Genomic DNA, 26,854 nt, shown 5'->3' on the forward strand with positions numbered 1-26,854 from the left:
TGAAGCATCATTTTGTCATGGGCAAGAGCTCGTCTTGATGGTATACAAGCTGATAGACACATAGAACATAGGGCTGGGCCACATTGGATACATAAGCATACAAAAAACAATACCCCCACAATTATACATAGAATCGTTAACAGTTTCCAGGCCCAGGCAGTAAGCATTGACCAGAACCATCCTGAAAGTGTCCAAGTTCCATTGTCCGGGTGTATTTCAGCTGCTATTTTATGGAGCTTTGATATGGCATCATAAACAGATGGAGAATTGTCAGGTATGTATACACAGCAGCTACTTCCGATAATTCTGCATGCCCCCCCACGGTCAGCTAGAACTACATCCAACACCATCCTATTTTGGAGCGTAACTATTCTAGAGATCTGGAGTTCCTCAGTGATATTTCCTAGGGCAATGGCAGTGTCATTCGCTACAGCCTAGACAACACGTGTCAATCGTCTTATTTTCCGGCTGTTCAACGCGGCCCCCACAAAGGAAAACAGTCCCAAATTGAAGTCCACATACTGTTGTAAGGCAGTATCAGTCTGGTCTATGTCATCCAGAACAACAGTCCTCTTAACTCTATTCAGGACAAAATCGTGATACAGGACGTAGTCATTGTGATACATTGGTAGGGCAATGAATACAGGAGGTAGCACAAACGATACATAACACGTGCCCAACCATCCCAATGGAAGCTGATGATAACCCTTCGTTCCACAAATGAAATACGTATTTCGAGATGCTACAAACGAGATGCCATTCGGGCTATCAAAAGTAAGTGTGGTGTTGCATTCACTTTTCCCTACCGCAATCGAACCTTTATTTCTAATACACAAATCGGCTTTAGTAGCAATGACATTAATGACATGTGAGCTGGATACATTGATGTTTCGTTGATTGCTGTACACACGCGGGGCAGACACATTGTCGGGCCTGTACTCCTCCCATTCAAATCGAGTACCTTCGGCCCATGGAAACCCATCCTTGTCATGGGAGCATATTTTATTCAAGCGAAAAAGCACCCCCCCCCTTTGGTTGGCCATCTCAAAGTAAAGAGGAGGGTGTACCAGGCATTGCAGGATCCATTATGCGAAAACGGGAGTGGGATAAGTGGGGTGCCCCCTCTCTTCCGGTGCCCCGGTAACATCCCACACACCCAACAATTGGAAGTATTGGTCATATTATGCGTGTGATGAAGAATCTGAATAAAACTATTATTCAGATAAGTTTGCCGATGTCGTTCTTCGTGGTAGGGTAATGTAAAGTGAAAATGTTCAGATGGAGCCGGGGTAGTCGGCAGCAAATGTTCACGTGCAGGTACCACAAGTTCAACTACCCAGGCTATTACAGCTATCACCACAATAGTTAAGACAAAGAGAATGGCACCTAATATTCGCTTATCTCGTAATGCTGATGATGCCATAGTTCAGGAAAAGTTCTTACAAAGTCTCAATAGTTCGAATTGATCACAAAAGTCTCAAATGCACATACATATATACCTAGAAAAAGGAAAAAAACGGTGCTGAACTCCGAGGTAGCCGTTGTTTTCTTCTCCGGGCCAAGACGGGTGTCGCTACACTGGCAGAACTGATCCCCCCCCTTGGAATTCCCGGTCTCCGTTTCACAAACCTGGAGCGGTAACCAACCAGTCACGTACAAAAAACCAAAAATCTTCTTATCGAGGACGCAGGTTGTAGTGCTCTCGTCCAGCAACGGCGTTTTCCGGGAAGGCTCCCTCTACTTCGGCCGACGTCACAGCTGGGCTCTTTTCTTTCTCCAGAATCTCTTTGTAATCAGTCAGCACAGCAGGAGTCACCAGATCCGGAGAGACCCGGCGGCAGTGTGTCGAGTGCACCCACCGCTTCCTGTTGGTCACTCGTACAGCGGTCCGGGTCGCAAGGAGGACCTGTTCGGGGCCCTTCCACCTTGGCTCCAAACTGCTCGCTCTCTCAAACGATCGGATCATCACATGGTCGCCGGGGCGAAGATCATGGCCCTCTCCAGTAGAATTGTCAGGGAGCGCTTCTCGAACCTGTTGATGAATAGAAAGCAAATCATTTGTCAATCGTGCCAAATAGTCGTTCATCATAACACAAGGCACATCATGTATTAATCGCGGCTTGGGCACCCCCCAGATATTCATGGGGCGACCAAACACCACCTCATATGGTGTGAGGCCAGTTCGTGAATGGGGTACTGATCGAAGAGAGAGCAGCGCTAGCGGCAAAGCATCTGGCCACTTCAACGACGTGGATGCCACAATTTTGGCCAGTTTAAGTTTCAACGTAGCATTGTACCGTTCAACCAGACCTGCCGACTGAGGGTGGAACACAGCGTGGAACTTCTGCTGAATCCCTAACCCCTTCAGTACATACTCCACAATCTTCCCAACAAAATGAGGCCCATTATCGCTCCACAAAAATTTGCAAACTCCAAAGCGAGGAAAGAATTCCTTAAGCAACACCTTAGCCGTTGTTAGGGCTGTATTGTCTTTCGTGGGGAAGGCCTCAACCCATTTGCTAAAGGCACATACCACCACTAGGACGTACTTCAGGTTGTTGCAGCGCTCGAGTTGGATATAATCCATTTGGAGTACCTCAAATGGTGCAGAGGGTGGAACGAACCCTCCTTTCGGAGTATGGGTCCCCTTCCCGGGATTGTGTTGTAAACACACCAGGCAGGTCTGCACTACTCTCTTAGCAGTATTAACAATCTCGGGATGTTCCCAAACTCGTGTTAACAGTCGAGTGATTGCAAGGGCTCCAACATGTGCCAATCCATGTGTCATCTGAACCATCGCCTGCAAGTAAGCTGCAGGCAATTTCCATTTTTCCATGTCCTTACTTCTCCAACAACCCTCGTCATCTAGTACCCCATCTGCTGCCCATGCCGCAAGTTCTGATTCAGTGGCCGATTTCTGAATATCCAAAATTTCTGCTCTAGCATCGCTCCATCGCTCAGCCTGTGATTGTGTGACATACATGGGGGAGTCAGTCCGAGACATAGCCGTTTGTCTCGCTATACTGTCTGCAAAGGCGTTTCCTTGGCCCACTTTGTCAGTAATCTTTTTATGGGCGCTACATTTTATTATCGCTACTTTCTTTGGGCAAAGCAACGCGTTTAAGAGATCACGCACCAGTTCTCCATGCATGATATGTACTCCGTGAGAAGTCAAAAACCCACGCTCTCTCCAGAGTAGCCCGAAGTCATGTGCTACTCCGAAGGCGTACCGGCTGTCTGTGTATATGTTCACACATAGGCCAGCACTCAATTCGCAGGCTCTTGTTAAAGCTATCAGCTCTGCTGCTTGAGCCGATTTCTGTGGTATTTGTGCTGTTTCTACCACTGTCTTAAGTGTCGTGATCGCATAGGCTGCGGAAGTCGTACCATCTGGCAGCCTCAAACACGATCCATCAACCCACAGTTCCCCATCCACATCTGGAAGTGGCATATCCTGTAAGTCAACACGACCCTTTGTCTGTTCCTCGGTCAGGAAAACACAGTCATGATGTTTTTCTTCCTGACCCTCCTCAACCGGATAGGGCAATAAAGTGGCAGGGTTCAGGGTAGCGCATCTTTTCAGTGTGATATGTGGCGCCAAAAGTGTAAGCTCATATCCTGTTAGCCGTGCACTCGTAAGATATTGGGTCTTTGTTTGATTTAACAGAGCATCCACTGCATGGGGAACTAACACCAACAGTTTGTGTGATAACACAATTCCCTCACTCTGTCGTATGGCTACTGCTGTTGCTGCCACTGCTCGAAAACACCCAGGCAACCCTTGTGCTACAGGATCAAGAATGGCAGAGAAATACGCACATGGTCTCTGCTTATCCCCGTGTGCTTGCACTAACACTGACAACGCACACCCATCGTTCTCGTGCACGTATAATGTGAAAAGTTTTGTATAATCTGGTGTACCTAACACGGGTGCAGAACAAAGAGCCTGTCTCAATTGTTTAAAAGCATTCTGACATTCATCTGTCCATTGAAGGGGCATTGGTGTAGCTTTGGACAGTAACGCTAACAAAGGTTTTATAATGTGCGAAAACCCCATGATCCACTGTCTACAAAAGGACGTTAATCCTATAAAGGCACGTACATCTCTCTGCGTGCGGGGGACTGGTGTGTCTAAAATTGCTTGAATTCGATCAGATGTTAATGCACGCCCCTCCTTAGACAACAGATGACCGAGGTAGGTCACCTGAGGTCTACAGTATTGGAGCTTTTTCTTCGAAACCTTATGATTGTTCTGTGCCAGAAAAGAAAGCAACGCAATTGTACTTTCTTCACATTGTGCATAAGAGTCTGCAGCAAGCAGAAGGTCATCCACGTACTGGATGAGGACAACGCCAGTCTGTAACTCAAAGGAATCAAGCTGTCTTTTCAAAGCCTGGCTGTATATACTCGGGCTCTCAGTGTAACCTTGGGGAACACGACAAAATCTATACGATTTATTATTTAACGTGAAGCCAAACAAATATCTGCTATCAGGATGGACAGGGATGGAAAAGAACGCGTTTTTCAAATCAATCACACTAAAGGTCGTGGCCGTTGGTGGCACCAATGTAAGCAGGGTCGTAATGTCGGACACCACCGGGTATTGGGGAATGACAATTTTGTTAATCTCTCTCAAGTCAATAATAAACCGATAGACTTTGTCGTCAGTATCTCTCTTAAGGATCGGAAGAATCGGACTGTTACAGACATTATAAGGAACCTCTTCTACCACTCCTACAATGATCAACTCCTGAACAATGTGTGTCAAGGCAATTTCACCTTCTCTCGAAATCTTATACTGTGGCACTCGTGGTAGAGAGGCCCCCTCCTTAACAGTAATGTGAATAGGTGGAATACGCATCTCTCCCACATGCGTATCTGAGGTCGCCCATAACGTGTGCGGTAGAGAGGCCAAGGCTGGAATGTCTAATATAGTGCAAAACCTATCTGAGTCAGGATAATTGTCATTCAGGATAACCCGCACTCCCTCAGGAGCGCACCGTATCGTTGCTCGAAAATATTTAAGCAAGTCAATGCCCAGGATATTATCTGGTGTATGGGGCGATAGCAAAAATTGACCAAAACCGAAAAATGTATCAAGACATAGTGCAAGGGGCTTTGACAATGGGCTAGGGGAGGGTGTGCCATCGAACCCTACACATGTTATCATTTCGCCAGACAGGGGAGCCCTCGGAACCAAGTTTTTTGACAAAGCGCTACGAGTAGCCCCTGTGTCGACTAGAAAATGATCAGTAGAACCCAGAATACCCGCTGTTACGTATGGTCCCTGCTGATCTACCGGCACTTCAACTGATTCCTTACCCCATCCTACGCAGTCCTATGCATGCACATAATACTGGTGCTCCACATTCTCACCCTCCGAAATCTGATATTGATTCCGTCTATCAAACATGTTTCGTTCATCCTGGCCACGGCCCCTGTCCTCAACCCTTCCACGATCACTTCCGCCACCTCTCGCTCCCGTATAACCTCCTCTCGACCTACCACCTCCTCGACCACGCTGACTACGCTGCTCACGAAGTACCGGACAATCATCAGCCCAATGCCCAAACTCCTTGCAGTAGGCACATTGATCCTCCGCTATATCCGTACGACCATACGACGCGTTTCCTCCGCCACGTCTACCTCTATCATACCCTCTACCCTGTGTTCCCCGGACCTGTGCCAACATCACCTTTGTTTTCAATTCTTTCGCCTTCTTATCAACACTTTCTTTAGCCTCCAACTCCTGCCGCTCATAATACTGAGCCATAGTTAACAAAGACGCAGGGGTCGCCGTGGCCCAGGAACTTTCACTCGATTTCAATCGCTTTGCAATCTCCGGTAGGAGATTAGCCACATACTTATCTATGAACAAATGCCGACCCGTATCGTCTGTTAAAGATTGACCACTGTAATCATGGAATGCCTCCTCGAAGCGTGTAAAGAAATCTGAAACCGTTTCATCAGGCTTTTGTTTGCACGACGCTAACATAGTCCAATCGATCTTTTTAGAAGGAACAAGCGTTTTCAATTTAATCAAAATAGCCGCCGGAAGGTCTAGAATCAACTGACAAGGCTTACATGCCGGTTCCCTATCTAAATCAGCAGCATTTATTTCTTTCCATGTCCCCCCAAGTATTGTTTCATCATTATTTTTACGAATTTGCCTCCACATATCAGGTGGAAGAATTAACCCAAAAAACAAATCTATGTCAACAAGAGTCATCACACAAGACGAAATAGCCCCTTCCACCCCTTCATAAAATGCCGCCGGATTTTTCCGAAGATCAGGTAGAGAATTTTTCAATGCCATAACATCTGCTCTATTCCAAGGCGTATATACCCAGTTATATATAAAATATCCTTTCGCATCCTTTGACAATTTATCATCATCTGTACCTTCCCCTTTTGGTGGAACATACAAGGGCGCGGCTTCACGCATAGGCATAACATGCAATGCAGAACTCTTATCTGAACCCCGGAGAGAACACTCCTTAATCTGCTCATTATTCTCCGGCTCGGACTCCTTTTGCTTCCTTTTCCGCTCCTCCCGCAATCTGGTTGTTTCATCTCGCAGCTGGATCAGTTGCTTGAAAAGGTCGTCAACATCTGCAAGATCAAATAACCCTTTATCCAAATTCTCACGATGTACTGACAAAGCTTTAGATTCTAACGTATCTGAAAGTTGACGATACGCGGCAACAACTTCATCCGCCAAATTAGACAGAAAATACAGTAATTCAAGATCCGTCCACCTACTCCTCTCCGCAACCACCTCAGCCTGAGAAACACAATTCTTATTCACTTTACGAGCCCAACTACGTAAATGTGCGGACCTCTCCGTAGTGAACCTGAGAGCGCATATACCCTTCTTTTCCGACTTATCCTGCCCATCATCACCCGAATCTTCAGCTGGAGCCGTTGGCGAGCCGTACGGAGGCGGTGACCGATCTAGCAATGAAAAATCATCAATTTCATTATTAAGGACAGGATAAAGCGGTCGGCGAATAGGAAATTGACCAGTCGTTTGCAATTTACGTTCCCGTTCCTCCCTCTCTCTTTTCTCCTGAGCCTCTTTTTCCTCAAGCTGTAAAGCCTTATCCCGAGCAGCCTTGCGCTGCTCTTTGTCCGCCAAGGCAACTTCACGCTTCATTCGTTCACGCACCGCTTTCTCCCACATTCGCACACAATCAAACATATTTTGTCTAGACCTGCGTTGAAACAAACATTGTTCCACAAACTGCACTTTACGTAAATCGAACGACCCATGTAGGGGCCATTTCAATTCAGGATCGGATTTTGTATATTTATGCCATAATTTGCTGTACATTATAGGGGGAAGGCCAAATTTGATATACATATCCCTGTTCGGTGTACCTTCTGGGGGAGCCGGCTGTGCTTCTGCTAACCTAATTGTGGTACCATTTCCAAAACAGCACATCCCTCGGAGTGTGCTTAAAACAGGCATGTTCAAAAAGTATCACGAAAGCGTGACACCGTATAAAATGGCACTTACAGTACTTCACACAAATGTGCCGCTCAGAGGAAAAAAACTAAGTTAGAGAAACATCTCTACATGCCTGCCTATGTGAAGTGCACTACACATATAGATTCAAAGTTCACAAATTCACAAACGTTAGCTAACTCAAATCAAAGTCATAGGTCATAGGACTCCGGCAAGCGTCCGAGGACTACCTTACGGGTCACAAATCATAGAACTTCAGTAAGCGTCCGAAGACTACCTTACCGAACACAAATCTTACCCAAAATCTCAAATGTCCAGATTCCAACTGCCAAGGTCTTGTGATCAAATCAGCCAAACGGCACTTTCCCAGCAACGAAGACGATCGAAAACTCAGTTGGAGACCGGCGCCACCTGGAAGGTCAGATCAGAAGGAAAGGAAGAAACACCGTGGGTGCCAAGACTCGGGTCACTCAGTGGCAGCGCGCGTCCATGGCGAGTTTCCAAGCCTTCGTCACGACCTCTCCTTCGGGCATCCGAGTCGCCGATGAGTCCCTTCGTGGTCGCCAATTTGAAGTAATCAGGGTTCCCAAGGCCTACATGCTCCGTAGATAATCCACTTACACTCAAGAACTGTTGGCACGGAAACTGTGAAAGTCAAAGAACAAGTTTATTAAGACCCCATGGGGTGGTGGTACACTCATACAGCACCCTTCGGTAATGCAAGAGGTATCACACCGAACACCGGTGTGACCCAGTCTTTTATACAGTTTTGAGGTAATAAAAGATAGGCGGCACAAGTTACAACACATTATGTACATATATGGTCATGTTTTGGAACACAGCCAGCTCATTGGAGGGGGCAAAACTCCGTTGGTCAGTTTGGCACACATTCCTGAGGGGTAACTGGTCAGTGGGGACTGCGCATGCGTGAGCTTGACCAGCACTAAAAATAGCCTGTTGCTGGGCAGACTGAAGTGGTCAGTGGTACGGACAACGGACTAAAGGGCACGCCGGCCACGAGGCCGCTTATGGTCTAAGATGGCCGCCGCAACATTCAAAATGGCGTTTTCATGTATAGCCAAGTTAAGGAGGAAAAACGTGTAGTTTCAGCTAATCGCTAACACGGCCATGCCAATTACGACAAGTGGAGCTGCGGTCTGTTGTACCCCTTTCCGCCTATACCACTTCTGCCCAGAGTGCTGCAGAAGATGAGATGCAACCGGGCCCAAGTTATCCTTGTGGCTCCGGACTGGGCACGAAGAAACTGGTATGCCGAGCTACTCAGCATGTCTGTCGGTCACCCGAACCTTTCCAGTCTCCACCTCCATGCTTGGAGATTGAGCGGCGACAGTTGAGGCCATTTGACTTGCCTCCTGAAGTTTGTGACAGCCAGGCGTCCCTCCACAAAGTCGGTATACGCCTGCAGGTGGAACAAGTTTGTGGCATGGTGCACAACGAAGGCTGTGGATCCCCTTTCTGCCCCTCTTTCTGAAGTTCTCCTCTTCCTTCTTTCTCTTGCCCAGCAGGGGTCTGCCCTGGGCACTATCAAGGGCTACCTTTGTGCCCTTTCCGCCTTCTTAAGGCTACCTGATCAGCCTTCCTTGTTCAAGTCCCCGGTTGTTAATAGGTTCTTGAAGGGCATCACTCATATGTTTCCCCCTGTTCCTTTCGTGATGCCTCAGTGGGACTTGAACCTTGTACTTACTTTTCTGATGTGCGCTCCCTTTGAGCCACTCCATAACTGTCCTCTCCGTCTTCTTACCCTTAAGACTGCTTTCCTGGTTGCCATCACCCGTGCCAGGAGAGTGAATGAGCTCCAGGCTCTTTCATCCAAGCCTCCATTCCTTTCTGTCCATCCGGACAAGGTTGTGTTGCGGACAAGAACTTCTTTTTTGCCCAAGGTAGTCACGGCCTTCCACATCGGACAGTCCATCACCTTGCCCACCATCTTTCAGCCTCCGCATCCCTCTAAAGAGGAAGAGCGGCTCCACCGTCTGGACCCAAAACGTGCGCTCTCTTTCTATTTGGATTGCATACGCCAGTTCCGGGTGGATGACCAACTCTTTGTTGGTTACGTGGGCACTAAGAAGGGGCGGGCGGTGCACAAACGGACCATCTCTCGTGGGTCGTCTTGTGTATCAAGGCATGCTACTCCTTGGCTAAGAAGGAGCTTCCTGTTGGCCTGAGGACCCATTCCACTCGGGCCACGGCGGCTACAACTGCCCTGGGCCGGAGAGTCCCCTTGCAGGACATCTGTCAGGCAGCTACGTGGGCCTCGCTGCACACATTTGCGAGACACTACTGCCTGGACAGCCAAGTCCGGAGGGATGGCTTCTTTGGCCGTTCCGTCCTCCAGGACTTTCTGGTGTGATTATTAGTCCGCAGACCCACCGACGGGGTTGGTATTGCTGGGGTATCTATTCTAAGGTAAGGTAAGGAATCTAATACTAACCTGTTTCTTTCAGATGCACAAGTTACTTACCTTCGGTAACGATATATCTGTAAGAAACAGTAGTTAGTATTAGATTCCTTACCGCCCCACCCATCCTCCCCGTTCTGCGGACCGATATCTAGGGTTAAGGTCATCCCTTTCAGGGCCCTAGTTTCATGGCACCAGTGTTGGTTTTTATCATGGCTCTGCGTTTCTGGCGCGGAAAAGCGGTGTATAAGAACTGACGTCAGCGCGCGAGGGCGGTGTCTAAGTACTCCGGCGACGTCATCCCGGCGCCAACGACGGCGACGACGGATGCGGAGCCGCAGACGACGCCTACCGACGCGCAGGGGTACTGCTACACAAAAGTTTCCGGATCCAGTCTGACGCCTGGGGATATTCTAAGGTAAGGAATCTAATACTAACTACTGTTTCTTACAGATATATCGTTACCGAAGGTAAGTAACTTGTGCAATACAGAGTGTCCCTCAGTAGCATCCATGAACCTGACACATCATGAATAATAAACAATGCCAACATTTAGTCTGAACGACCACTCTTCACCTGGGTAGTCTTCTGCATCCTCCCCGTTGCCCCCTTTAACGCCCCATCAGGAGATACCCATATTTCCACCCCGTGTTGAACTTTAGTCCATTCATGGAATTAACATCTGCTTCCACGTGTGGAAACAAAACAGTTTTCTCGTTATGTGACACTTTCCTATGCGTGGGATATACAATTGATGCCTGTGCCCCCAGTTCCAATGATCCTTTGTGTATACCTCCTGCGTATCTGTGGACAGACTCCAAACTGAGTATGGGAAAGGGTAAAATGCATCCACCAAGGAAGAGTAACCCTTTTTACGAAGGCTGCTGCATTATGCACTACCTCCTATTCGCCTTCCTCCCTCAGCACCACAGCCACAGTTCTCTGAGTATCCTGTCCAGGGTTCCTTTTTCCCATGGGCAGCCTTATTACCCTTCCCACATGTAGGGTTTTCCTTATCAGGTTTGATTGGGCTTATGTTACAGAAACTCTTAAATGATTTCTGGAAGATCCTGGTGCTCTTTCAGTGCTAGCTATACGTAAACATGGGGGTTCTGTGCACATTTTGCATTCTCAAATTTCTCCACTTTGCCTTCCTGTAATTCCTCTATTGGTTACACTCGCTTTTGAAATTCTTTTTTACAGTTATGGGTACTTGTGAGGGACACTAGTCTAGCTCTAGAAGGGTATACTGGCGCTGGTGCAGGTGCTAGTCTAGCCAACCCTAGCGCTGGCAAGGGGTCTATTTGAGGAGCCATCTTCATCTACTTACGAAACTAAAGAATTGAAGAGGCTGCTCTGATGTGTAATGGCAGGTTGCTTCAGACCCACCCCAGTTTCTGTATATACGTAGGATGTATCCAGATACGAGTCCAGCTGAGTGGAGGTGTCTTGCAGAGTACGGCAGAGTGGTTGGTTTATTAAATGATTTTCAGCTATTGAGGTAGGCTTGTTCCATGTTGTGTAGTGCTTTGAAGGTGTGTGTGAGGAGTTTGAATTGTGCTCATTTGTGTATTGTAATCCACTGGACGTTGCAGAGGTGCGTGTAGCATGCTAGTTTAAGAGTGATTTTGGATGCTGAGTTCTGGATGGTTTGAAGTTCTATAAGTTATTTGCTAACCTTGGCGTAGAGGGTGTTCCCGTTGTCCAGCTTGCATGTGACAAGGGTGTGAGTGACAGTATCCCGGTGTTGGTTGGAAGCTATGTGAGGATTGTTCGCAGCATCTTCAGGGTGTGCAAATAAGAGGCTGTGATGGCATTGACTTGGGTGGTCATTTTGAGTTGGCTGTCAATAATAATTCCGAGGTTCTTGGTGGTGGGGGTGGAGGGTGGCCGCCGAGTTCTGTCAGTTACCATTTGGAGTCCCACTATGATGGGTTCTTTCTGAAGATCATGACTTCTGTCTTGCAGTGTTAAGTTTGAGACACTTGGTCTTCATGCAGTCTGCTACTTAGCTCAAGGAGTTGGCAAACTTGGTCTGATTGTTGTGGTCTTGTCCAGGAGGGGGTGTATGAGTTGGATGTCTTCAGTGTAGGATGGACATCAATGTCGTAGGTGTGAATGATGTTTACTAGAGGGATCATATAAGCATTGAAAAGGGTACGGCTAAGTGAGGATACTTGTGGAATTCCACAGATTAGGCTGAAAGCATCCAAAGAGTAGTGGGCCAGGCAGACCGACTGTGTCCTTCCAGTCAGGAAGGAGCAGATCCAACGTAGTGTGAGTCCTTGGATTCCCCTATCATGTGGACGTCAGGTGAGGATGGGCTGTTGAAAGCCACATGAGGTCCTGGTGCATGAGGGCTGTCATGTCACCTCTGTCTAGGATCCAACGGATATGAGTGGTAGCAGCGTTGAGGGCTGTTTCCATGGGATGGTTAGGTCTGAAGTTGAATTTTGTGGTATCAAGGTGCTGGTGGTCATTGAGATGGTTGGTGAGGCATAAGTTGATAAGTTTCTCAAGGGCTTTGGCCAGGTAGAGTAGCAGGGAGATGCTTTTGAAACTTGTAAGAGTCACTGTTTGGAGTGGGTTTTTTGGGCAGAGGTGTAATGTGGTGTTTTTCCAGGTGTCCAGGAAGGTAGCTGATGAGAACAGGCTTTCAGGATTGGAGTGGGCAACGAGCAGATGGGTGGTAATCCCTTAGGGAAGGCGTAGTGGGAGCAAGGGTGTGATGGGGCTTTCAAGTGGATGAACTACATAGTGGCTGTGGTTTCCTCTGTGGACATTGGGGTCCATGTGGACAAAGTTATTTTCTTTGATGAGATAGACAGTTGTGTTGGAGGTGACCACTGGGGAGATGAAATCTTGCATCATGGCAAAAATCTTTTTTCTGTTTGTTGCTGGCGTCAATGCGGTCTGTGGTTGTGAAGTGTTTGATGGCCTAGATCTGCTGGTGGCAGCATCTAAGGCAGATTTGAATGTGTTCTTGCCCGCATTGTCTTGGTTCGTTCTCCAGCTGCACTCTAGTTGTTTGCAGTGGCGCTTTATCATTTTGAGTTCCTCCAGGTACCACCAGACTCACTGTCTGGATCCTTTGGCTTCTTTGGGCCTAGAGGAAGCCAAGGTGTCAGCGCAAGAAGTGATTCAGTTGTTGAAGTTAGTGATAGTGCCGGGTAAACTGCTGCTGTGTTTGGGCTGGTGTTCTGTGATTTTGGAATTCCAGTCTTCCTCCTGAGTGTAGTTCCAGTCTCAGCAGGTTGGCTTGGCAGTTGTTGTTCTATGTTAATGCAGAAGAGTAATGGCCAACTTGATAGAGTGCTGTGCAGTCAGTGGCTGGCAGTGTGGGTGGGAGAAAGTTGGGTGCTGTCAGTGCAGAGGGAATGAGCAGTCGGAATTAGGGAGTGCATAAGAACTTACAGGTGGCGCAGAAGAACATTCCCTTTTTGTTGTGCTGTGTGGCAGCAGTGCAGCGAGCAGCGGATGCAGTTAGGAGCGGGGAGGGCTGCAGCAGGAGGAGTAAGACTATGATTCCTGGCATTGGGCATGGGCTGGGCATGGCTTCTAGTATTCACATCTCCATTCTCTTGGATTTCCTGTGCACCTCTTCACACCTGAAGGATTTTCTGCCTTTGTAGCTTTTTCCTCCTCGGAGGCTGATTCTGGAAGGCAGCAGTTGCCCTCTGGTGTTTTACCCTAGATGACACTGTGGCTACTGAAAAGGGTCGCCCTTATCTCTATGAGTCCCTGGGAAAGAAAAAAGACAAAAGAAACCTGTGACCGGCCTTGATAATAGTGTAGCTAGCCTTCTTTTGAAACTTTCTTTTCAATCTCTTTGATTTCAATCCCGCACCTCCTCTGGAGCTTCCGGACTGTGAAATCTTTATCGATTCTGCACATATGTTCAAGGAAGATTCACACAGGATGAGTGATTTGCAAAGACAAAGGAATTTCCAAAAAATAAGGGATTTAAGAAAAGTAAACACAGTTTGAGTCGCCTTAGATATGGGAACCCTTTGAATTATACCTGTCATTTTAAAGCAAAATATTGTCTGAGAGAGTTGAAAGAGTTGGAATTCCAGAAACAGGTCATCATTACCTCTGATTGGTTGGCTTATTATCAATTTCGTGGTTGATAGAAAGATCTTGTTAAGATTTTTGTCAAGTTACCCAAAAAATACCAGGAAGACTGGAGGTTCCTGTTTTAAAATGGTTGTCAAGCCACATCTGATTGTGAAAAAACTTATAGTAATTTTGGCACTATATCCTGAATGCCTCCAACTACTAAAATCGATTGACTTCTTTCCAAATAAATAACCATTAAACTGTGGTTCTGACACGTGATTTCTTAGAGTTCTCCTTTCCCCTTCAAAGACAAGTGTAGGTCAATCCCATTCATATATTAAAAGATGTCTTGTATAAACAATTCATAACTATACACAATTGTCTTACTCCTATGATAATAACCCCTCATTAGAGTGTTTCGCCGAGTTTTATAGAATTGCACTTTGCAAAATGTTACAAAGTTTTAAGGACCAATAAAGAGGTATTAAAAGACTTTAAAGGGTCTTTCCAGGAGACCATCATCTTCTCAGAGCTTCCCTAATTTTTGGATCTAGAGTCTCCCAAAAAGTGTAGAACCTGGGAAGCATTCTCAACATATGTTGGATAAAAAATAGAAATAGAAAGGATGATCCACTATTACAACTCAGGAGGATTCTTAACACTCTGCCATCCCAGATCGAAGCTGAGTGAAAGGTACACTCATTAGTGGCAAGCTAGACAACTGTCTTATACTGTAAATTAACTTCTACCAGAACTTGGTTGGAAAGCTTATTGCTTTTTTAGATCATGCTTGCCAAAAAGTAAAAACTGAATTAATCTTTAACAACCCAAAAGACCTCTCACTGTTTGTCTTTTTACCTTTGTGACTGGGCAGCTCGTACACTGATCAGAGGGTTACCAAAGAATTACTGCAAGCCAGTATCTATGATAAGTATGGTTGTTATTCATGCTTTCACTTTAAATTGTCCAAGTGGGAGCAAATCTTTCAAACATCTGGCTTAGAATCCCTGCAAGCTATCTGGCTGGCATATAAACCCCTCAATGCTAACATTATGAGTAAAAGAAGCATTAAAGATTTTCACTGAATTATACTGGCCGATTGGACAAGGGTTCTGGGTGTGGCGGGATGCATATCAAAAGAAAAAATTAGCATAGGAAAAAAAGGAAGGGAGTCAAAAATAGAAGAGGCAAAATGGGAGATCACATGGAAATGAACAATAGAAGAAGGGGAACAGGCTGGAAAAAGGAGGGACCCATCACAGGCATAGTTAAAAGTGTTAGATCCAAAGGTAGAAGAATAATGGGCAAAAGAAGGTGTGTAACGTCGAACATGAATGACATGTGATAAAAAATAAGAGACAACGTAATAATGGAAAGGAGACAAGAGTATGGATCTAATGAGACTGCATATCAGGGAGAGAAAAGCAGGCGTGCAAGAGAACAAGAGCATCAGAGTGAGACCTGATGAGTCTTAGTGAAACGACTACAGAATAAAGGAATAAATGACACAAGTCAGAAATATATGGTGTACAGGGGCAAAAGAGAGACAGAGAAAGAGTGTGTGAGAAGTGAGAGGGAGTAGAGATGAGAGTGAAAAATAAGCAAGATGTACATTAGCTTGCTGATAGAGTTAAGAAGGATATGTACAGTTGAGAATTTAAAAGAAATTATTTACAGAGATGACTGTGTTTCATATGTCATTGCACTTATTAATTATATAAACTTTTTTGTAGCACAAAGTTCTCTTGCGCCAGTTCAGCACAGGGGATGAAAGACTACAGAAGCGCCAGCCAATCAGAAGCTCAGATGAAAGTAAGTGCCTTTTGTTGGTCATTTTAATTCATAGTGCTCAAAGTTATTGTGATAAACAAACCTTTTTATATTTATAACAAATACTGCATCATTCAAAAATAGGGCACCTCTGAAATAAATAATGGCAACTCAAATACATACATTTCGCTTTAGTTGTTAATTAGTTGATATTGTGTGGTGCCTTATTTTGAGTGATGGTGGCGGCACTACACCCTACCTCCCTTCCCAGTCACCTACGCCCAGGATTTCTTTTTACTTCTTTTTGGCCTTTGCTGCTTTCCCCAACACCCTCTTCTCTGCACAAGCATCACTCTGTATTTTATTGTTGGATTCTCTTTTGCGCTTCGACACCTTGGCCCAGGTGTACGACCCTTCCAATTTACGAGTCGCAAATTGAGTCAGTTTGTGAGTTGCAATTTGCGAGTCGCAAATTGGAATTTACTACAGTTTATCACACATTGTTTGTGATTCCTAATGGGGTCGCTAATTGCATGCCTCATTAATATTCATGAGGCAGGTGCAATTTGCGACCCCATTAGGAATGGCTAGCACTCCCATGGATGGTGGCCTGCTGGGGTCAGCAAACCACCATGTCTGTGACTGCTTTTTTAAATAAAGCAGGTTTTTTTTTAATTCAGCCCATTTACCTTACAGGAAAACAGAATGCATTTAAAAAAGAAAAATTAAATATTTCAGTTTCATTTTGTAAGGGCAGGCAGTGGTCCCTGGGACAACTGCCTGCTCTTAAAAAATATTTTCGCATCCATTCACAAAGGGGACGTGGTCCCCTGAGGACCCCTTGCCGTTTGCGAGTGGCTTACCACCTACTTGAAGGAGGTGGTAAACTGCGAGTGTTTTGCAGCCGCAAATGCGATTGCAGAACATTTGTACATAGTGACTCTCTATAAGGAAGGGCTTCCGCTTCCTAATAGCGAGAGTCACAAACGCTAATTTGTGAGTTACCGACTCGCAAAATAGAGTTTGTACATGCCAGGACCTTTTTTTGCAGTTGTAAACAGGCCGATTTCCCATTTGCGACCACTAAAAACGGTCGTAACATCTGGCCCCTTATTCCTCCTGCCCTTTTTTTGGAGTAATTTCTTATTAGTAATGCTCTTTTCTATTTCCCCTGTCAAGTGATGGTTATTTTTCAAATGCTTAAAAACATCACAAGAGCAGGCAACTCTTAATATTGTTATCAACATTTTCTTCTCAATGTGGCAGAGATTTTCACAGGATATACAACGTCATCTGTTCTCAAAGCCAGTACAAGGATTTTGCTCCTTAATGCTGGACTTGTTCTTTATGAATGTCCTACTCCCTTTGACTAAAAAAAAAAAAACATTCAGCCACCTAAATAAGACTGCCGTTTGCTCATTATAACGTTTGTAAAATTAAAAAAATATTTACTTGCGTGGCTTTTTATCCGTGATGTTTTTTTTTAAACTAGTAAGCCTTTCAGCTGTGGCTTGCATATATTATTGTTTATAAACTAGGCGAGAATACGTTCACCACTTAACTAAGCATTCAAATTGTTGGTTGCTAAAAGTTTCAAGGTCACTTAAGCACTTTACAACTGCAATGTTGAAAAGGAGACCAAAAACGAATTATCATTTAACTGAGCACCTCAAATGCAGGCAAAATAAATGTAATGTTAATGTAGAAAAATAAAACAAAACATACTTGGTTCCAGATGTGCCACTGCAGAGAAAGGAAAATTTTTTAGTGTATGTAAACAATATGTAGAGACTCTGTGCAGTCAGTGGTGGAATGGACAAAGTGGTCTGATCAGGGCAGGCTCTAAGGTGGTGCGATCCTTAAAGCTGCATCTGGCGCTGACCTGGGTGAGCAGCGTGTTTAGAAATAACACAAGATTAAAATGCAACTGCTGCCCATAACTCAACCCAGGAAGCCACACACCCCCAAGTAGAGTGACCTTGCACCAAGGAGGTAGAAACCCAAACAGGGAGTAAGCCAGCTCAATATCCTGCTTAATCCACCGACTAATGAACAAAGAAGAAGCCTTCTCACCGAGAGAGAAAAACCCCCAAAAAATAAACAAGGAGTTAGACTTTCTGAATGAACTCCTGCATACCATTTAGACCATAAAGGCCTGTTTTACATCCAACAAGGACCACAGAATCACTTCTGCAAACTCTGAACCAGCCCCCAAAGTAGGCAAAATCACCTCCTGAGACCAATGGAGTTGAGAAGCCACGTTGGGCATAATAGAAGAATCTAAACATAGCACAACCCCACCCTCCGAAAAAGATAGGAAGGGTTCTCTGGCCATCAGAGCCCCCAATTTACCAAGACACCAGACCAAAGTGATTGCCACCAAAGAAAACCTTAAATGTTACAAACCTAATGTCCACCAATTCCAGAGGCTCAAAGGGAGCCGTAACCAGAGAATGTGATACCAGAGACAAGTTCCATAACGGGAACAGATATTTTACCATAGGGCAAAAAAGAGAAAAAAACCCTCAACAATTTCATCACCAAATCATCCACATCTGTCAAATTCCCACAAGGGGACCTAACTTCCTTAATAGCAGCCACTGGGCCTATAAAGTAGACACAGCCAACAGTTTCTCAGTTTCTCATCCCAAAGAAACTGCAAAACAGCTGTTAAGAAACATTCCAGGGGAGACAACTGAAGAGGCCCACATCAACGCTGAAAATTCCCCCAATCACCCTCATAGAGCTTGAGAATAGAAGGCCTATGTGATTGCTGAATGCCTACTGCTAAGTGCAGAGGGATTCTCTTGTACTGCAGCCCCCCTCTCAACATCCACACCGACAGACACAGCCTCGGAAGAGGTAAGAAAGGAGCTGACTGCAGGGGAGACTGGAAGCAGGGAATCAATCAGGGACCCTGAACAGCTAGGAGCTTAAGAGTAGGAAACTAAGACCGATGAGACCAAAATGGAACCACCAACACAACCACTCTGGATTTGCCCAGCAGACGAGCCAGAAACTTAGAATCAGAGGAATTGGCGGAAAGGCATACAACAGCTGGGATGGCCAAGGAACGGTCTAAACATCCATCCCCAGACTCCCTCCTGCTGACTGCGCGCACAAAACCTGGGCACCTGAGCATGTAGCTGGGAAGCAAATTGGTGCAGGCAAGGAACACCATTCTTCCCGCACACTTGAAGAAAGACCTCCCATGTGAGAGACATTTCCTGAGAGGGTGGAATGAACTGACTGAGGGCATCCACCACCCTATTGTCCACCCCCCTGATGTGAACTACCACCAGAGACTGAAGATACCCCTTCGCGCAGCAAAACAAGGGAACTGCCACTGCATTCAGAGATTTGGAACAAATTCCCCTTTGATGGTTCAGATATGCCACAGTCAACTGGTTGTCTGATCGTACCGCAAAAGTGCGACCCACCGGAAGACGGCGGAACCCCATCACTGCCCTGTAGACTGCCATCAGTTACCTCCAATTGGAAGAATGCCTCCCCCCCTGTAGAGACCAACGAGCTTGCAGAGAACTGTCACCCAGAGTGGCGTCCTACCCAAATGCACTGGCATCCGTAGTCAGCTCTTGAGGAGGATCGGGTTGCAATGAAATGTCTTGGAAAGATTGTCCTCCACCGTCCACCAGCACATATCCAGAATGATGGCTGAAGTTACTAGAAACAGTTGGTCGGGGACCCAAAAGCAGGGATCACAAAGTGAAAGCAGGTGGACCCACAGAGACCCTAGATGAAAGCGGGCCCAAGGAACCATGAATACTGCACCTGCCATGAGATCCTGTAGCCGTAACAACAGCCAGGCCTGAAAAGAAGTCACCCCCGATATCTTCCCTGGCAATGACATAAGACCAATAGCCCTAGGAACTGGCATAAAGACCCTGTTCCGGGCGGTGCAAAACCAGGCCCCAATAAATGTCATATCCTGTGATGGTACCAGCTGACACTTTCCCTGGTTCATCAGGAACCCATAAGTCTTGAGTGCCGCACACACCACCTGCAGATCGTGAAGAAGCTGTCCCTTTGATAGAGCATGGAGCAGCCAATTGTCCAAATAGGGGTACAGATGAATGCCATGAAGATGGATAGAAGCAACGGATGGGGCCACCACCTTGCTAAGCACCCTCTGGGCTGACTTCAGGTCGAAGGGCAGGATACTAAACTGAAAATGAGTCCATGTATGCAGAACCTCAGAAACTGCTGGCAGTGAGGGTGAATTGGAACATGGTAGTATGCATCCTGCAGGTCCAGGGTGCACATCAGATGATCCCTGAGAAACAAAGGGATCACCCTCTGTAAGGTCCCTGTCTGGGAGTGCAGGTGTAGGACAAACTTGTTCAGTGCCTTAAAATCAAAACCAGCCGTAAGCTTCCTGTTGCCTTTGCCACCAGAAAAATTATGGAGTAAAACCACCTACCTTTATCCAACACCCAGACATCTGAAGTAGACTTCTCCCAGGCCTAAAGAGAGTGCTGGATTCGTCCTCTGACCTACCACCATATAGTCAGGAACGAAACTTTGGAGGGATTCACTTGGCTTTCCTGTCCCTACCGCTGCCAGACAGAAATCTATATTGGAAACAGGGAAACTACAGCCAAGAAGGCTGACGAAAGGGATACTTGGGCTTCAATTGCTGCTTACCAGATGTGGCCTGTTTAAGGGAAGGCACATGTTTCTTCTCCTTGAAAAGTTTCTTGAGGGGGTGGGTCCAGGATGGACAAAGTGTAAAACGTGCAACTCGGAGCTCCGCCGACCTGCAGGACCCAAATCGACCTTCCGCTGGGCCCTGGCGTCCAGCTATGGCGCAGGAGACTCCCTGAAGGCGACTGATGACTTAGGGGACACCGGGGAACTGCTGCAACGGCGGAATGGGGGAGAAACAGCCCCGGTGATCAGAGCGGGTGTGGCTTGTGGGGTGCCCTGGGCCCAGACCTGACGTTGTTTGCAAGGAGGCGTGCAGCGTCTGACCCATGGACCTGCGAGCTGTGACTCAGTGGCTTAGCAGGACAGCGCCAGCCTCCCCCCTCGGAGGTCATTATAGGCGGTGAGTGCAACTCCCGAGTGCGGGGCGGGGAAGCTGCCGGCTGAGCTGAACCACGTATGAGGAGCCAGGCCCACTCCCCCCTGTCCTCCATCTGCCTGACTACTCTGTGGCCGGGTCATACCCGGGGGCATGAGGAGGGCCTGGGGCAAAGCTGTTCTGCCGGACTGAGTGCTCCGGACCACCTGGGGCTGCGAGGCCCGCGGGAGCTACGCCAATTGCTGGATCCGGGCCTTGAGGCGAGGGCACAGACACTGGGCCTACTGCAGCCCGTGACTGCGGACCGGCCCGCCTTGATTCAATGTGCGGCTCTCGGCCCCCCTCCCCCTCTTAAGGCTTGGTGCAGCAATTGGTGCGACTTCCACGACCGGGCCCCTGCTCTTTCTTGATTCCCCCTTGGGGGGAGGAATATTGTCACCAACCGGGGACAGGAGACCTTGAGCCTTGAAGAGTCGGGTAGGACTGAGAAAGGCCTGCTTGGAGTGAGTGGCGCCTTCCATTGCAGTGTGCGGAAAACCACATTTGCGAGCCACCGGGCCCTAGCTATTATCCTGCAGGCGATTGTTACTACACTTGGGGCCTGAATAGACTCAGCACTCCTCCGTGGACTATAATATTGGAGCTAGAGGCGAGGGCCCTGAGTTGCGGCCTTCTGCAGCACATGTTTGGTGATCCAGCTCGCCTCCTCCCGCTGGCGCCCTGAGGCTGGAAGCAGTGTCTCGGGCTAAGTAGCCTTGAAGCCTTGGCGCTGCTCCGTCTCACAAAAAGACTGCCTGGGGGAAACTGTGGGAGATAACCACACAGAAGTGGAGGCCAGCTGACTCATAGAGGGGGCACCACTTCAGTTCAGAGATCTTCACACACCAAGAACAGGAAAAAGAGCGCTCAGTGAAGGACATTTTTGCCTGTTCAAACACGAAAAAGACAGATGTCTTGCGGGACACAGAGGATGAAGGGAATCACATGGACAAGCCGGTGGCTGGGACAGGGAGGGAGAGGAGTCCCCATTGATGCAGGCCTTCATGGAGCGCTTGTTTAGTTTGGCACCCTTTGTGAGGACTTCGCAGAACTTAAGTGCAACATAGCCACAGACATCAAGGGTCTTAGACAAGATGTTGCCACCCTCGACCATAGGCTGGACTCGGTGGAACAGTGGCGTAGCAAGGTTAGGTAGTATCCAGTGCGGAAAATGTCTTGTCACCCCCAGCTTGACAAAATGGCAACAATATGTGTTTGAAACACATATTTTTGCCATTTTGTCACCCCCCCTCAGTGATGACACCCGGGGCGGCCCGCACCCACGCACCCCTCTTCCTACGCCACTGCGGTGGAACAGAACCATGATGCCCGCGAGGAGGAGTTGGAGGATCATCTCTGGGACCTCGTGGAGCTACGTGACCAGAACACAAAACTGCGGAACCAGATCGAGGAATTAGAGAACCATTTTCGACGCTCCAATATACGAATTAAGGGCATGCCGGCCCAGGCCATCTCGGGAGATCTGGAGGCTTTTGTGATCTGGCTATTTAAGCATGAAGCTCCCGCATTACAGGATCAAGTAATAATGCTGGACCGGACTCATCGCGCAGGGAGGCCGGCGACCACCCCGGGCCAACCTCAGGACATACTCACATGTCTACAATACTATAACCAGAAGGAAACCATAATGTCTGCGTTTAGAGATTTGAGAACCATCAACTTTGAAGGATATAAGATCGGGCTTTACCAGGACCTATCTCCAACAACGTTGCAACGTCGAAGGGCCCTGAAGCCGCTAACTGAGTTCCTCCGAGTCCAGGAAATCCGCTGTAAGTGGGGCCACCCTTTCCGCCTGCAGTTTACATGGAAGGGGGGAAGTCTGGTCAGTCCGCACTCACAGATGCCCGCGCGCCATACCGGAGATGCCGGACCTGGGGCAGGCCTCCCCCTCCGCGTCGATGACCCGCGAGCCATCATATGAGGGTCGTCGAGTGTGGCGCTCGTCCAGATGGGGCCGAAGAAGCTAAATAAACTGACAAAAGCCGAAAGGCGGGAGGAACACGCATGACTTCACCAGCACCTACAGAAGGCGCAGCTGGCTCACAGCCAGTGACCAATGACAGACTGAGTATATTAGTACTTACTTCTCGTTGGGTGGCTGTGGCTCCTCGGCCCGCGAGAAATTGGTCCTGGCTGCAGCCTGTGCCCAACATCCTAACGATACATCTGCCGGCGGAGTCTCCTGGGTCCACTTTTTCCAACCTATTGCACTGACCCAACAGCGACATGGACCCCAAATTAGTGACCAGTTTGGCTCCCGGGTGGGAGATATTGTTGGATTCACAGTTTATGTTGTGCTCTGTTTTGTATTTTACCTTTATTTCTTTCTTCCCCTCTCTCTATGATGTCTACCCCTGCCTTCTTTTGTGCGGGGATGCGGGGTGGTGAGGTATTTGGATGGGCGGGAAATGGGAAGTGATGACGTGAGAAATGGTGTCTATAATTAGCTTTAAGGTTTGGGACCTCAATTCCCCAGCGAAGCGGTTAGCGGTACTGTAATTTCTTAAAGACACTAAGTGTGACATATGAATGTTGCAGGAGACCCATTTGGTCTAGCAGGACTGACGGAGGATGTGCTCCTGCTGGTTTGATCAGCAATATCTTTCTTCCGGTACTGGCAAGAAGGCTGGAGTGGCCATCCTGCTCGCCACCCATTTTGCAGGGAGGGTGGAGGGTGTCTTCGCGGATGTCCCGGGCCGCATGTTGGCCCTGCACATATGGATCCGGGGTACCAGGTACACAATAGCCACTATCTATGCCCCTAATGACAAACAGGAGCTGTTTATCAAGGACGCCCTGGGCTGTCTGAGACTGGGGGACTCACTCCGGGCACCAAGGATTGGCTGGCAGACGCAGGCCTCACCGACATTTGGCATCACATGCATCCTACAGAGGTTGAGTACACTTTCTTCTCCGCATCGCACCAAACATACACACAAATCGACTATTTTCTTACCACACCAGGGGTAACTAGGGCCACCACAACCGCAGATGTCGGAGCCACTGCCCTCTCAGACCATTCCACCATTAGCCTTCGATTCAACTTAGCACCGCGAACACCAGTTTCCCCATCGCTGGCGCCTCAACGCAAAACTCCTCACATACGAGTAGGTGCGCCTGTCCACTCTCATGGCACTGTCCACCTTCATGAAACACAATGACACTGCTGAGATGGCTATAGCTACAATTTGGGAGACACTAAAAGTGGTTTTACCTGGTCACTTCTTAGGCGCCTCAACTAAATACAATAGGGAACGGCGAGACAAGCGAACCCAGCTGGAGGGCCAGATCAAAGAATTAGAAGCAGCACATGCTCGTTTGGTAGCCGTGATGGTCAGACGACAACTGATCACAGCTTGTAAACAGTTGCTGGCGATAGACACGGAAAGAGCGGAGTATGACATACTCCGGCTGCGTCAAAAGTATTATGCTGGAGGTTACAAGTCAGGTCGCAGGCAGGCGCTTCGCCTTAGAGCGGTGGTAGTTGACAGGTGGGTATCCGAAATCCGAGGAGCTGATGACTCTATTTCAGACATGGACGAGGGTATTACACACATGTTTGGGGCATTTTATAGAGCGCTCTACTCAGTTAAGCTGTTACGGGATCTGGATGTTGAGGCTTAACTGTCCAGGGTGTACCCGCCCGAGGTAGAGGTACCTATATACAGTGCCCTAGAGAAAGACATTACGGTTCAGGAGGTCCTCACAGCAATACATAGGTTGCAGCGGCAGAAGGCACCTGGCCCTGATGGCTATTGCGGGGAGTTTTATAAAGATTTTCATCTCACCTGGCCCGACACTCACACACCTATATAACTCCATAGACAGCAGGGAACACTTCCAGCCTCCATGTGTAGCACCACTATCACGGTAATTCCCAAACCTGGAAAGGACCCCAAAAGTTGCGCCTCTTATCACCCAATATCCTTGTTGAAACACAATTTTTTTTTACTAGTGTGTTGGCACAGAGATTGGGCCAAATGTTCAGGGAATACTGGACCCAGATCAAGTAGGTTTTATCCCAGAGTGTGGGTGCAGTGATAGCACGAAAAGACTATGTCACCTCCTGGACAAAACTCAACGATCTCAGATACTGGCCCTTGTGTTTACAATAGAGAAAACGTTCGACCGAGTACATTGGCCTTACCTTTACCGGGTGCTTGAGCGGGTGGGAGTTGGCCCCCGACTATGTGGGTGGATACGAGCCTGCTATGCAGCTCCCTAGGCTGACATTTGTATACAGGCTTACAGTCCTCCACCTTTCCCATAGAACTTGGAACCAGGCAGGATTGCCCCTTGTCCCCCCTCCTTTTTGCACTCTATATGGAGACGCTGGCTGAATGCATACGGGCCAACACAGGGGTGACCGGAATCCAGATGGGAGGGAGGGAGCATAAGATCATGCTGTATGCCGATGACGTGCTTTTGACCCTCACAAACCATTCCACCTCCCTGACGGCGGCCATGGCAGAAATCCTGGAGTTCAGGCTCGCGTTGGGTTTTAAAATTAACCCACAAAAATACATGGTTCTGGGTCTGATACTGCAAGAGCCTGAGCGCACACATGCGAACAATTCCCATTTCAGTGGGCAGAAAACTTGGGTCCATACCTGTGCCTACAGATCTTCCCCCACAATTGAGGCCACTGCAGACTACAACTACAGAAATCTACTTATGCTGAAGCGGACTGCTCTCAGCCAATGGAAGTCCCAGAACCTCTTCTGGCTGGGGCGCCTGACTGCTGTCAAAATTACGCAGCTCCCTAAACTGCTTTATGTGATGCAAATCTTACGGTTACAACCTCAGACACAGGTTCTAGATAAGTTATAGGCTTTAATTTGAGATTTCAAATGGGAAAGTAAAAAAGCGAGAATGTCCAGAACACAGACTTACCTTGCGATGGCAGAGGGCAGTCTGGGGGTCCAAAAGATGTGCAAGTATTATCAGGCTGCCCAATTGCGCTACATGGTGGAATGTTCCCGCACCCTTACCCAAAAGCATTGTTGCTTTATGGACCAGGCTATATCTGGGTACACATTTGGAAGGTGCCTTGGTTGCCTAAACTGCACAGGCCCCCGAGTGTTTACGTCTCACCAGTCACACGAACAACAGTGGAGGTTTGGGACAGGGTGCAGCGGAAACATAATCTTTCCACTCCGTTATCCCTGCAGACCCCCCTTAATAGGTAACCCAGACTTTCCCCCGGCGATGGATGGTGCGAGTTACTAAGCGTGGCAGGAAGCTAACTGTATACGGGTGGGGGACTAGTTCAACACTGGGGATCTTAAGGATTTCGCCACACTACAGCCCTATTACCCACTTCCGAACTCAGTGAAATGGCAATACTTGGCTGTAGCGCACTGGGTCACTAGACAGTGGATTCTACCACATGCAGGCAGACCGCTGCTACCATTATCCCTGCCATTGAGCCATGGATCAAACAACATAACGTGCATCGCCACTTGCTGCCTTGGAACTTGCTATTTTCACAGTTTAAACGCCAGGTTATTCATCCTCAGGCAATCTCTAATTATTCAGGCTTGTTCCCTTACTGTCCTGATGATGATCCTACTTTTTTTTTAAATAGGATCGAAACGTCGTTGACTAATGTAAACAGTTTGCATACTAATCGAATCTGATAAAAAAAAGTGTTTTTACTGTTTCCTCAAGCTTGTTAGAAATTGTGTTCAATATTTCTTGCCTGATATGTTCCCATCCTAAAGTGTACTTGTCATGAGTTTATGTAGGATGCAGGATTGTGTCCCACTATATTGATGTGTTTATACTTTTGGTTTTGAAATATTTGAATGATTAAATTGACTGTCCGGCTGGACACTCTTAATATAGCTCTGATTGGAGTCTATATTTATCCTGATGACCATACTGTTCTTTTTAAGGACCATTGTTCTAATACTAAACTATTACCCAAGGTCCTTATCTACCTTTCAGGTTCCCTTGTGTTTTTGAAAATATCTTTTAAGAAGTGGCTTGTCACGCGGAGCTCCGACAAGAAACTGCTGTCAGATATCTATGC

The 26,854-nt window shown here is 47.5% G+C and overlaps 1 protein-coding gene across 1 annotated transcript in view; it reads left to right on the forward strand.

The window, feature by feature from the left end:
• RAPGEF4 (Rap guanine nucleotide exchange factor 4) overlaps positions 1–26,854 on the forward strand; it is a 1,206,373-nt gene that overhangs the window by 936,318 nt on the left and 243,201 nt on the right. Inside the window, exon 21 of the mRNA XM_086956142.1 lies at positions 15,680–15,758. Within this exon, the coding sequence (XP_086812268.1) occupies positions 15,680–15,758 (79 nt within the window). The remainder of the gene's footprint in view (positions 1–15,679; positions 15,759–26,854) is intronic.

Source organism: Lissotriton vulgaris, chromosome 2_1, assembly GCF_964263255.1.
Source record: "Lissotriton vulgaris chromosome 2_1, aLisVul1.2, whole genome shotgun sequence".
In the NCBI taxonomy this organism is placed as follows: Eukaryota; Metazoa; Chordata; class Amphibia; order Caudata; family Salamandridae; genus Lissotriton; species Lissotriton vulgaris.